Raw genomic sequence first — 12,581 nt, 5'->3', positions numbered from 1 at the left:
TCCGCCAGACCTACCTAAGCTTGCATGATCTCATCAGTCCAAGGGTCCTCGGTCGTGTTGACGATATGTCGTGTTTTGACGATATATCATGACGCAAAGCCACACACCAGCGTCGCAGCCACAGGTTTAACTGGACCCAACAACCGCCCCGCGTCGTTTCCCAGTGACGCCAACTTGGGGCCAGGGCGGTGTCGGTGAGGGACTGGGGGTGGCCCGGGGTGGTGCTGGGGGATCCAAGAGGGGGGTGTGGGAGGGATGAGAAGGACTGGGGGAAGGACTGGGGGAAGGACTGGACGCTAGTGGGGGGTCTTTCATTGGCCTGCGGAAGATCCGGCAACCTGTTTTCTTGAATCGGTGTCACCCCGATCATGCCTTCTAAGCTGCGTGTGGTTTGGGGTTGTTCGGGCTCGTCGCGTGGACACGGGGTAGGTTGTTTCCCAGATTCTACAATGTACAGTGTTAGGTGGCCAGGACTCAGGAGTTGGCCCATCGAGATCCAGGTCGTCGTCATAGCCACATGATGAAACGCCACAGATGGACGATCCCTGAGGCGGGGGCGTGTGCTGGCCCGGTGGCCCCCAGTAAGAGACTAAGAGTACACTACGTGTAGACTGGCCACATGCGAGGCGGAAGCTTATTCGACCCCACCCCCGGTATTCCCCGTCACATCCGATCGTCATGTTTCTTTGGACATGGGGGGGTGACAATTTTAGAAAAAGAAAACAGGAATAATTAATACGAGGTTCGTAAGCTGGGCTCGTCTTCTATTTGCGTCGTCTTCAAACGAAATGACGTTGACGCAGGCAGGGTCCAAAGGACTGCAGAACCCCTGAACTCCCTAAAACGACCACGCTATAGACACATGCGCCTAATCTATTATGATACGCCCGAGATTTCACCTCATTCCAATGTGAATGTTAGGATTCTCACCTCCATTAAACACCGTGGGTATCTTGATAATAAGCTGAACTCCGTCGTTTGTAGACTTGACATCCAAATAAATCTCAGAAGGACTAGGCGCTGCTGTTGGCCTCGGCCTGCTCCGACCGCGAGCTTCTTGAGACGGCCTTGGCCGACTGCGACTCCCTGTGCCCGTGCGTCGTCCGCTGGCTTGCCGGGCCAGATGATCGGGGTCAAAATGGCCGACGACATTCCCGCTCGCGTCGAGAATGTTACCGTGATGATCCACCTTCAGCCCGTTCCCCATCCCCTGAATCGGCTGCGGGGAAGGGGGAGTGGACGGCCGTTGCACCACGTCGTTTTCCGCCACGTAGCCGACGACCTGGCCGTCCTCGTCCATGATCTCGCCCGTCGAGGACACGGGGCGGCCGATCATGGACGGCAAGTCGCCGGCGGCACGGCCGAGGACCTGGCCGTCCCAGTCGAGGATGTTGCCGAATTCATCGACGTACTTGCCCTCCAGGCCCTCGACCAGCTCGGCGAGGTTGGGGGGAATGGCGAGGCCGGAGGAGATGGGTGTTACTTTGGGAATTTGGATGGGGGCATTTTGCCCTTCTGGTTCTCCATTCTCGTCCCTCTGGTGGTCACCAGCTGCTTCGTCTTTGCTTTCAGATGGTGGTGATGGTTTGGCTGGAGTGGGAGTCTGGTGACGGGTCAGTTCGGGTGAGACATCCTCGGTGCGCTCCGTCGTGGCCGGGGGCGGCGGTGAGACATTGTCCCTGTGTCGCCTAGACTTGGACGTCGACGTCGACGTCGATGTCGACGCTGATTCTTTCCTCGGGTGGAGAGGGATCTCTTTGGACCCCCTGACGTGAACGGGCCCGCTTTGGTTTTGGTGGGGTGGTGGCTGATCCGATGAATCGGTGACGCCGTCTGGTTGCTGGGACGTTTGGGCATCCTGTTCGGACCCGAAATCCGAAGGCGGCGCCCGAGATTGGGAGGTGAGACGAGGTAAGGCGGGACGCCGTTGGCTTCCCGAGGCGCGTTTTGTCTTGCCGTGCTGGGTCTGCTCTGATGGACTTGTGTCTGCGTCCCGGTTGTCGATTACCGCTTCGTCATTTTCGTCATTTTCCCCATTCTCCCGGGATGGTTTATGGGGCGAAGTGGGTGAGTGAGATGGCGACACGGCTGGAGTGTGATGAGATGAAGACGATACAGGGCCGGAGCCCTGTTGGTCCACAGGGTTAGCAGTCTGCATGGAAGGGATGGAAGGCCGATGGGATGGATGGCTCTTGTTGCCGTGTCGAACGGAGTGGGCTGACGGGGGGTGGTCTTCCTCCTAGCCGGCTCGCGGTGGGGGGTGGATGTCGATCGATCGCGAAGGGATAAGAGTCAAGGAAGTAACCCAAAATGACTTGGGAGGGTAACGACTACAGCGATGAGAAGACAAAATCCGCTGCGGTTGCGTCAGAACAAACGTCACAAGGGGTAACTTTGTAAGAAGGTAGGGAAGGGATAGTCGGAGCCACGACGCTGTGGCGTAAGGCAGGGGAAAATGGAAAATGATATGAAGATGCTGAGAGTGGGAAGGGAAGGTGTGAAGGGAGATGAAATGCAGAAAGGGGACGTAGGAGAAGAGGGAAAATGGCGAATAGCCGACGGATCGGTCTTCTGCCTTGATTTTCCGACACGCTAGAGTAGTAGAGCCTAGGGGTGCTTATAACTTACGTTTGCGTCCGGGCCCTCCGGGGTGTAAGTGTACACGCGTAGTAGAATTCTGCGAGTTGATGCGAGAAAAGGCCGCGGTGATGGAGTGCAGGAAGAAAACACAGACGCTGGTGGAGCGAAAGAACGAGGCAATAGGCGGGTTGGTACAGAGTACGGATACGGAGACATCTCCAAAGGAGAAGGAGAAGGAGAAGGAAGGACTGAAAGAGAGGGAAAGGAGACCGATGACGTCGTTCATATCCCGTCCAGGCTACAAGGGTGTGTCTCGGGTAGATGTTTGGCTAATCGATGAGGCCCCTTGGCAGAGCGGAACGCATGCATGCAAAGTACTTTGTACTTTGTACTTTGTACGGTGAAGCAAAGGTGAAAACATCGAGACGCCGCCTAAGAATGTACAGAGTAGGTACCTACCCCAGTGAGAACCTTGGGTCTGTGCCCTGACTCGGTCCGTGCACGTTCTGGCTGGGGCGGGAACCCGATGTAACGGTTACAATCGGCATCGCAAGACTGTCGACTGTCCGTCCACCTTACCTTATCCGTACTTCATGTCTGCAAAATTCCCAAGCCAAGTCTATCTATATACATACCTCTCGACGAAGAAACTATCACAGGAATTGACACAGCTTGTCATGTTGGATTCAGGGGTTTCAAACCCTTAAACCCTTCAACTACCTTAATGAGTAGGTATATAAGCCAGTTGGACTAATATCACATAATCACGCTGCCAAATAAAATAAGTCTCCACTTTCCCATCTCTCGTCATACCTTACGTTGGGTCAAAGCTGGGAAACAAGTAGCAGGTTGGTATTAATAACCTGGGGGCTCTATTATCATGGGAGCCAAACCCCGACTTTATGCTCTCCCAGCTATCGTATCATAAAGGAGTTCCCGCGACTCCCGCCTCTGCCACAGATGGCACAGACCACAAATATTGTAATCATACCAAAAGAAACGGGAAACAATAAAATATCCAAAAAGAAAATCATCCCGACATGTCTTGGTACAACAATAACAACAACAACAACTGAAAACAAAAACATTCGCCGCCAAACCGTAATATTTTGCGTCGTCGTTCAATTCCTGCGAGGAAGACACAACGATACCAATTAGCCCCATCTGATCTGCCCACGTATATCTATGCATGCGTATGCTTGTTTTGTTTCGCGATGTTGCGGGTAGTAGTATGTATTGGGAGGGGAATGAGTCGTTTGGTATATTTCAGCCCGTCCTTTGGTAGAGTGGGAGGTAAGAAACCGGACGGAAAACTGATAAAGGGGGGGGGAGGTGCTGAAGCGGTGAATGGGAGAAATGATCGCTACAACGACAGACGGGAAATGCCATGAAAGAACTGGAAGGTGGAAAGGTAATTGAAGGGCAATCGAAGGGCAATCGAAGGGCACGAGAAAGGGGAATGAAAGTGTACTTACAAGAGCGCCAGTTCTAAATCACCGTGAATTCTCGCCTTCAGGGTAATCTCGACGTCGAGATTCAGATCGAGCCGTAGGCGGAGGGTATCGCTCTTCCCTCCACCGCCGTCCTGGTTCTGGAGGGCGCCGCCCGCGACGTTGCCCAGCGTGTTTGTCACACCGCCCGTCACGCCCTGCACCGTGTCGCCGACCGAGTCGACGCCGCCCAGTCCGCCCAAGGGGCCGCCCGACTGGCGTTTCTGCATTTGGCTATCCTCTTGTTGCCGCTGCTGCTGTTGTGGCCTGCGGCGTTGCCGTCTCTGCCGCTGGGGGGCAACCGGCTGGGGGTCTTCCGTGGCGCTGGCTTCGTCTTCCGACGCGTACTTGGTCGTCTCTCGGCGTGGGGAGGCCATGTTTTCTGTTTGGTTCTTCGGAGAAGAGGTCTATGAAGGTTGGTGTTGGGTTTTGACGTTGGTGTTGATGTAGCTGAGCTGCCGTAAGGGATCTGGCGTCCCCTTAAGTGTATGTGACTTGTGAGTGTTATATGAGTAAAGGTTGGAAAGTGGAGATCCCCGAGTTAGGCTGGGTACGGGAGTTGAAATGGTCGTTGAGCCAAGTACTCTTAAGCCCTAGTGTATGATTATTTCGTGATGATATAGGACAGGCCCCGAGATATAAAACTGGGCACCTGGAGGGTCTTGGAAGGACAAGCTCTTTTTTTCACTTTCAGGGTTCACTCCCATGTGAGAGGAAGAGTGGGGTCGCGGTATGAGATCATGCTTCCCGGAGTCATGCACCGCTTAGCCTTTTCCTTTTCTTCACTTTTGGCATTTTGTTTTTCTGTCTCTTCTGCGATCTCAGCTTGTGTTTCGTCACTTCCCCAGGAATACTCCCTAAACCTCTGCGAATCCCGATCATCGATGACCAGCAGGCCAGCCCCTCCAACCCTGAATGACGTCAAATATCCATGATGGTTGTCTGAAGTAGTTGAGTACGTACCCAACTTGCAGCCACATGCACGTACCTGCTGATGACCAGGGCATACAACTGTACGCCCCTGGTTCTTAATGATCGACATAAGTGTGGCTTGTGGCCCCGCACTGCCGTTTCATGTTTTGAGTGGGGGGGCTAGAAAGCGGGATGGACGGTTGTGAGAGGTTCTCGACCCCTGGTCAATTTCCTCGTGTTCTTCTAATTACGTGTCCGTTTTTCCTTCTTTCTCTCTCCCTCCCTTTTGTTTTTCTTTTCCTTTTTATTTTATTTTACATTTAACAGGAGAAAAAGACGTATTATTCGTCTTCATCCCACATCCAAGGGCATACAACTGCTTGATGACGCACATGTTTTCTATTTCTGTCCCAAACCCGATGCTGCTATTCGGGCGGTCGAGACCCTCCACAGCACCCACACTCCGCAAACGCCGCCGTCGTCAGCGCAACCTTCTCCTAGCTCCGTAGTCTCCATGTTCGATTGTTCGTCGCCCGGGTTAGTCCCTGACATAGCGACTATCCACGCCCAAGGCCAACTGACGCCGCAGTGTCACCGATACGCACCTTTCGTCCCCCAGCTGCTCTCGCAGCACCCCGTCTGGGTCCCAATGAATCACCCAACGGGCCCTCGCCGCCTCCTCCCCTGCCTCCCCCGCCTCGGCGCCTCCTCCCTCCTTTTCGTCCTTTTTGTCCTTTTTGTCCTTTTCGTCCCCCTTGTGCTCTTCGCCTTGCTCTTCGCCTTCTCCCTGTTCTTCCTTGACAGCCACGAATCCCTCTCCACCCCCCCTCAACGTCAGGAATTTCTCGTTCGGCGTCCAGTGCCACGGCCCGACAACGTGGCCCACCGTGTCCTTCCGGCTGCCGTATCGCACGGCGCGTGTGTCCGCATCCACGAAGATCCACCCCAACGCCGGTGGGTTGTCGTTCGTCATGCTCACCAAGCCCATGAGCTGTTCTTCGCCGGGGTACATGAAGTACCACCCAGAGAATTTGAATCCCTTGACCGGGCAGGCGCTGTGGTCGACGTATAGCTGGGAATTGTCTTTCTCGTCAGTTGTTTGTTGTTTGGTACTGTTTGGTGATGGTAAAAGGGGATAGATACATAAGGTAAATTGTGATGATGATGGATGAACTAGGCCAACTCACCTTTCCATCCGTCAACACTCCGGTAGCCTCTTCTTCTACCCCGTCGATTGTTAGGGTAATGCCGAGAGCGAATTTGACCTTTTCCTTTTGCGCTTCATTCTGTTTCTTTTGCGCACTTATCGCTTCTCCCACGCCGATAACCGTGGGTATGGCCGAAATGAAGAGCAGGCCGAGAACCATGGTGCCTGGGTAGCGAGGCTGCCGAGGCTAGCAACAGATCTCATGTTCCAAGTGCCTGCTTTGTGATGTAAGGTCCGCCTGGCTTTGACAGCTTTTCGACGGGCTCCTTTTTTTTTCTCTTTTTTTTTTCTCCCTTTTTTTGGGCTCCCTCGATTAAATCGGATGGAGCGTCTGCTCTCGAGACTGCTGTCCTGTAGGCTGTAGCTGTAGGCTGTCACTGGGGTCTGGGGGTGGGGAGACGCCTTCGTCATATGTCGCCCCATCTCGATTTCCGCCCTCGCAGCCCCTCCAGGAATCCCCTGTTCAGAGCCCTGACCTGACCAGTTGCATGAATTAATAGCCACATTCACTAATCGTATAGTCACCCGTTCCGGCGCCCCTACACTGTACACGTACACTACAACCCGCCAATCCGACAAGCAACCACCCAACCACCCACCCCATCAGTCAGTCACCCACACTCCACGGGTCTTTTACAACGGAGCCAACCGCTGCCGTTACGTCATGTCTACCCAGACACCTTGAGCTCCAACGTTCCCTTGGATGCCTGTAACTTGTAAGGCCGGGTCCGTCAAGACGTCAGCAGAATGGTTACGATCTAGCTATCCTTGTTCACTCCCACTCGGACCCTGCGTGCTGGAACGGACCCTGGAGATCGGAAAGAAACCGGTTCTGGGTCGTGAGACCACAAGCGTGAGTGATATCAGTGATATCACTAGGTCGATGGAGAAACGTACGCGACAGACATGAGAAGCAGGTCTTGGTCTCCCCACCTCACTCTTATTACATCACAAGACTTTTTGTTTCTTATTACGCAGTTTTTCCCTTCATATGATTGATACCCTGCTTCCCCTCGGACAATATTCTGATTTAAGCCAGCTGGCCATTTCCCCGAAAACACCTGTCACGACTAGGCCGGTTTAGACTTTTCCTCGCGCGAAACTCTCAATTCCCCATTGTCCATTGCCCATTGCCCCTTCAACCGTTATCAAGGTGAGTGTTAATATTACTCTTTGTCAACGTTCCTGGTCAGACGTTCATGTGGATGGGATGGTTGACATGCCAACAGCAGCAGCAGAGCCTGCAGAGGAGAAACAACAAAACGCCGTCAGGAACAACATGGCGGACGCAAAACCCCAGAAGGATCAGGTCGAGCAGGATCGGCCTGAGGAAGAGACCCCGCAGGTCGAGTCACGGCCCGACGTAGGCCAGGCCGAGGCCGACAATGACAACGAGAACGACGCGGAAGGCGACGATGCCGGCCGTGGCCAAGATGGGCTGAGCGAAGATCGGAAGGAGGATCAGCGACCACAGCAGGAGCAGGAAAAGGAGCAGCCGCAAGAGCAAGAGCAAGAGAAGTCGGAAGAGAAGTCGGAAGAGAAGCCGGAAGAGAAGCCCGACGAGAAGCCCGAAGAGAAGCCCCAGCCGCAGCAGCAGCCGCAGCGGCCGCGGAAGAAGAAACAGCCGCAGCCAGAGCAGCAGCCACAAGAGCAACCCAAGCAACAAATGAACGGGAATGATCAAGACCAGGACCAGGACCAAGACCTGGACGACGACTACTCGGACGAAGAAGAACCATACTCAGACGAGGACGACCAAGCCTACTCGGACGAAGAAGAACAAGACAACTACACCACGGCCCCCCCTCCGGCGCAGAGGCAAGAGGAACGACGACCCGCCAACCGAGGGGATGACGTCCCTCGCACCATGACCGAGCAGCGGAAGAACCGCAGGCGAGCGCGCTGGGCGGAAGAGGAGGACGAGGAGGACGCCGGTGCCAAGCAGATGGCGCCTCGCCGTCGCGGGCAGGACCCTTACATGCAGCAGCAAAACCAGATGCAACAGCAGATGCAGCAGCAGCAGCAGCAGCAGCAGATGCAACAGCAGGGAGGCGGCGGCGACAAGAAGGATCCGTTGAAGCTGCGGCTTGATCTGAACCTCGAGGTGGAAATTGAACTCAAGGCGAGGATCCATGGTGATCTTACGCTGGCTTTGCTGTAAGTTGACGAGGTTTCTCTTGTTACACCCAGAGTCACCTTTCTTTCCCCTTTCCTCCCCTTTGCCCCCAGTTTTCTTTTCCTTATTTCCTTCATCCCTCCTTCTCCTTTACCTCTCCGTGATACCCGAGGGAGGCTGAGGCCTCCCTCGGAAGGATGTCGTCCTGGCATGTCCCGCTGGCCCCCCTTTTTTTTCTCATCCGTCTCACCCGAACGTCGTTTGGTGTCGCGTCTGGCTGCACCCAATGTATGACTGCATACTCGTTTGAGTCGCCGCTAAAGATATGGTCGCACTCGCTTCTGGATCATCGGACTGGACTCGAGGCGGCCAGGGCTGGTGTTTCGGAGAGATGGTCGTACAGTTGTTCCACCTAGTCCAGCCTCGTTTTCCTCAAAGTCCTTCTTGTCTCGGCCTTTGTCCTTCCCTACCCTTGGCCCCTGGCCCCTGGCCCCTTGCCCCCTGCCCCCTGCCACCACACTCCCCCCCCTTCCCCCTATTTTCTGATTCCCTGCGAACACAAAGGCTGACGGCATAGGGATATGGACTAGTGAGGGTTTGTGAGAAATCACAACACGCCCCTTTCATTTATATATATCATGCACAAAGCCTACCCGTCTGCCACTATACTGACAAGATAAGGGGGTGAGATAAATGACTCGGAACTGGAGTGAAGGTGGTTGGGTAGACTTTTGGGCGGGCAAAGCATTTTCCATGCTGGGAAATTAACGACGATAATTATTTCTTACTTCTGTCTCGTGGTTTAGTTTTGGGTGTTGGGAGGACCCTGGACAATATCAGCGGCTTTGCTCTTTGCTCTTTGCTGTGCTCTCTTTGCACGAGGGAACTTGGGAAGTGCTCCCGTGTCTGAAATGTAAGCCTGGAGAAGCGGATATGTACAATATGAGGCAAAACCGGTGCAGGAAAGTCTTTCTTCTCTGGTGGCATTGCCGACGACCGATGACCCCTTGCCAGAAAACAATACGATATAAAGAAAAGTTCGATCCTGCCAGTTCAATTTGCCCAAGCTGCCCCCCCTTCAGCAAGAGTTGAGCATGTCCCCCCAGGACCGAGTACTCGGCAGAGCTAACGGTCAAGCCGTAGGAAGCCTTGACCGCAATCCAAGCGTTCTTCAACGGCACCAGATGGTCGATGGAGACATCGCTGGGCACGCTGTGTGTCGCGGGGTCGAAGGGGCTGGTCCAGGTTCCGGAGGTAGGGTAGCAGTCGTTGCCGGTCTCGACGCTGTCGCCGTCTCGTCGTAGGACGTACTCGCTTTGTTCACGGGTTAATTCGGACCGACGCTGGACGCTGGACGCTGGACGCAATCCAGCCATGGCAGTGTGAAGCCACGAGCGACAAGCAACAGACGTAAAAGACTGGCACGAAAGCTGGAGACCAAGACCAGCAATAGCATCACGGTATCACCCACCGGGGACGTGGTCAACAGGAGCCTTTATGTAGTACCAGTCCTCCACACGACTTTGACCAAATCTCAATGTCCTACAACACACCTCTCTGACATCTCCACCAAAACTGGCGACTAGCATTGATGCAACGAGTGTGGGTATCCATTCCGATGAGGTTGCAGACCCAGAGGGCAGAGGCCAATCCAATGGTCCTATAGAGAAAAGCGATATGCCGTCACCTGTGCCTCCGCGTCGACCTGCGCACATATAATTATAAAAGAGGTTGTGCCATCGGGCATCGGTTCTTGGCCTAATCGTGGGAAATCTCCTTCGATGAGGTGGTGATGGCCTGGAGTCGCCCATATCTGTATCGTGGCTGGTTCATCAGTTGGTTCGAGAGGACGCGAGCACTAGCCTGGGAGTACGGAAAAGTGAACGGAACGGGGCTTGTCCTCGTTTGAGAAGCCTAGGTACCTAGAAACGGGAAACTGTCACGTTAGATCACGTGGTCATTCTCATGATTACCAAATTAAGGCTGGGATATGGGCTCTGTGGCTGGCAGACGTGGCTGAGATAATCAAGGTGGGGTTACTACGGCAAGCGGCAGGACGGTCTATTTCAACTTCCAAAAATCCCAAAAAAATTCATAGACAAACGCCCGTACAGGGGTGTATAGACTCGTATATAGTGGTACGCTAGTAGCAGGAAGAGCACCTTAATAGCATAGCCCTAGGCCAGCTAACTAATCAGAAGCCTAGAAAAGTTTTCGTGCCCCTACACTACTATAACGCCACGCCTATACAAATCTTATTTTCCTCTTTAGATAACTAATAACGAGTTAGGTAAATAAACCCACTTACACCCTTATATAGAGCTATAGTATTAAATCAGGTATCGGCATTTGATTCTATAGGGTTAAATCTACTAGTATCCTTATCTCTAAAGCTATTTTACACGTTATGGTTGTATACCTTCTTACTAGGCAGTTAGCTAATATAGCAATATAACGTATAAGCGGTTATAAATCCATACAGATAAATACAAGGATAATTCGCAATATAGCTACTAATACCCGTCGCGTATAGTAGCTAAACAAGATTACTAATAACAAACTCCCTCCCGCGCCCGTAGTACAGCCCTCTAGTATAAAGGGGAAGCAACTAACCGTATATATACTAGACTATACGTATCTATATATCGCTATAATATTAGGACTAAGCTAATAGATCTATAGTAATTAAGAATAGATACTCGAGAGATATCACTAAGTATATAGTAAAGAAAACGCCGGAGGTATATTATTATATACCCCTATATAGCACTATATACTCACACATAAAATAGATCCGGCGCGGAATCGTACTATAGCTTAAATACGAAAAGGCGGGTAAAATAAAATTACCCGATTTTAATATAAAACGCCCGTAGGCTATTACGGGGTTTTTTATTTAGCTATTTAGCCAGGAGCAGTTTAACGATAACCGCTACGAAAAGTGCTAGGATAAGCACAGTAATTTAAAGGGCTATATTACCTTAAACGGCTTCGGGAACGGAGCCTACGGTAATTACTATAACGGCTCGGAAGGAGCTAAGTGTTCGCTATACTATAAGATACCCTATAGATCCCTATAACTCTGCATAGAACTATACTAATTAGATTTATAGTCGCGAAGAATAAGAAGCGCCGCGTCTCTACTATAGAGGATACTAACGATACCGATAGCTCGGATATATCGCCCCGTAGCCTTTAGGAGATAGCGCGATAGCTTAAGAATAAAGCGGACCGTAGTAAGTTACTATTCTTACACGTATAGAGCTTTACAGATATATACTAACCTATATGTTAAGAGGAAAATAAGTAATCATTTTTTTTTAAAAAAAACCACTTTTTCTTTAGCTTTTGTGTGGTAAATAATACTACCTATTTTAATTTTTAAAAATAAGCTTTAATAATATAAAATATATATATATATAAGGTAAATAGTATAATACCTTATTTATTATATTATATTATTTATTATATATTTAAATAATAAAAGATAACTTATATTTAACTATATACTTATTCTTATATTTATTTCTGAATTTATTCTTATATAATGTATAGTATTACTTATTACTAGTACTATAAGTAGCCTTAGTAGTATTAGATATCTTATACGTTAGATTATAAAAGATAGTGAGAGCTACTAATATAATAAGTAATATAGTTAACTAATTATTACTTATTATACTACGCTATTTAAGAGGCTTTTTATTAGTAAAGAGCTAATATATATATATATATATATATATATATATATATATATATTACTTAAGTATATAACATAATATACTTATAAGATAATAAAATAACATTACTTTAAATAAAAGCAATTAATCTTACTAAGACTCTAAAAAGTATAAAACTATTAAACTAAGGCTATATAGCTGCTATATTTTATACTATTATAAAAAGCGTCTTACTCTTACTATACTCGTTCTAAGTTATATACTATATCCTTTAGTATTTAAAGAAGTTTACTCCTATTAGTCTAGCTATTAGTCTAATTTATATAAATAGTAGGTATAATAGGGTTATTAGCCTCTCTTAGTACTATTTAGGTTAAGTACTATTATATTAAATATAGGTTTAGGCCTAGGAAATATCCTTAATATATATAGAATAAAGCTATTAATATAATATATTTAAATATCTTAGTTTTACTAGTCTTATTACTATTCGATTATTTAAATCGAATTAAGGGTATATAATTAACTTATTATTAGTTTCGACGCCGTGAAATTAACTAATTAGTAATTAATTAATTAAATTAATATAGCTATCC

The 12,581-nt window shown here is 49.9% G+C and overlaps 5 protein-coding genes across 5 annotated transcripts; 1 reads left to right on the top strand and 4 right to left on the bottom strand.

Annotated features, from left to right (window-relative positions):
- Nucleotides 1-614: 614 nt before the first annotated feature.
- On the bottom strand, nucleotides 615-2,872 carry SODALDRAFT_19121 (hypothetical protein). Its single transcript, XM_028607130.1, has 2 exons — nucleotides 2,629-2,872; nucleotides 615-2,128 (listed from the first exon to the last, which is right to left on the bottom strand). The coding sequence occupies exons 1-2, from the start codon at nucleotides 2,794-2,796 to the stop codon at nucleotides 896-898; spliced, it is 1,401 nt and encodes a 466-aa protein (XP_028470405.1). The 5' UTR covers nucleotides 2,797-2,872; the 3' UTR covers nucleotides 615-895.
- Nucleotides 2,873-3,757: 885 nt separating this feature from the next.
- On the bottom strand, nucleotides 3,758-4,607 carry SODALDRAFT_19109 (hypothetical protein). The gene is made up of 2 exons (XM_028607129.1): nucleotides 4,056-4,607; nucleotides 3,758-3,856 (listed from the first exon to the last, which is right to left on the bottom strand). The coding sequence occupies exons 1-2, from the start codon at nucleotides 4,445-4,447 to the stop codon at nucleotides 3,847-3,849; spliced, it is 402 nt and encodes a 133-aa protein (XP_028470404.1). The 5' UTR covers nucleotides 4,448-4,607; the 3' UTR covers nucleotides 3,758-3,846.
- A 628-nt stretch (nucleotides 4,608-5,235) lies between these two features.
- Nucleotides 5,236-6,553, bottom strand: SODALDRAFT_326753 (hypothetical protein). The gene is made up of 2 exons (XM_028610248.1): nucleotides 6,170-6,553; nucleotides 5,236-6,054 (listed from the first exon to the last, which is right to left on the bottom strand). Exons 1-2 carry the CDS (start codon nucleotides 6,347-6,349, stop codon nucleotides 5,521-5,523), a joined length of 714 nt encoding a protein of 237 aa, XP_028470403.1. The 5' UTR covers nucleotides 6,350-6,553; the 3' UTR covers nucleotides 5,236-5,520.
- A 688-nt stretch (nucleotides 6,554-7,241) lies between these two features.
- Nucleotides 7,242-9,353, top strand: SODALDRAFT_326751 (hypothetical protein). The gene is made up of 3 exons (XM_028610247.1): nucleotides 7,242-7,342; nucleotides 7,419-8,346; nucleotides 8,883-9,353. Exons 2-3 carry the CDS (start codon nucleotides 7,469-7,471, stop codon nucleotides 8,893-8,895), a joined length of 891 nt encoding a protein of 296 aa, XP_028470402.1. The 5' UTR covers nucleotides 7,242-7,342; nucleotides 7,419-7,468; the 3' UTR covers nucleotides 8,896-9,353.
- Nucleotides 9,114-10,151, bottom strand: SODALDRAFT_326750 (hypothetical protein). The gene has a single exon (XM_028610246.1). It carries the CDS (start codon nucleotides 9,679-9,681, stop codon nucleotides 9,142-9,144), a length of 540 nt encoding a protein of 179 aa, XP_028470401.1. The 5' UTR covers nucleotides 9,682-10,151; the 3' UTR covers nucleotides 9,114-9,141.
- Between the last annotated feature and the right edge of the window lie 2,430 nt (nucleotides 10,152-12,581).

This window comes from Sodiomyces alkalinus (genome assembly GCF_003711515.1).
Source record: "Sodiomyces alkalinus F11 unplaced genomic scaffold SODALscaffold_1, whole genome shotgun sequence".
In the NCBI taxonomy this organism is placed as follows: domain Eukaryota; kingdom Fungi; phylum Ascomycota; class Sordariomycetes; order Glomerellales; family Plectosphaerellaceae; genus Sodiomyces; species Sodiomyces alkalinus.
Note: the sequence above shows the minus strand (reverse complement) of the source record. Positions and strands in the feature narration are given on the sequence as shown.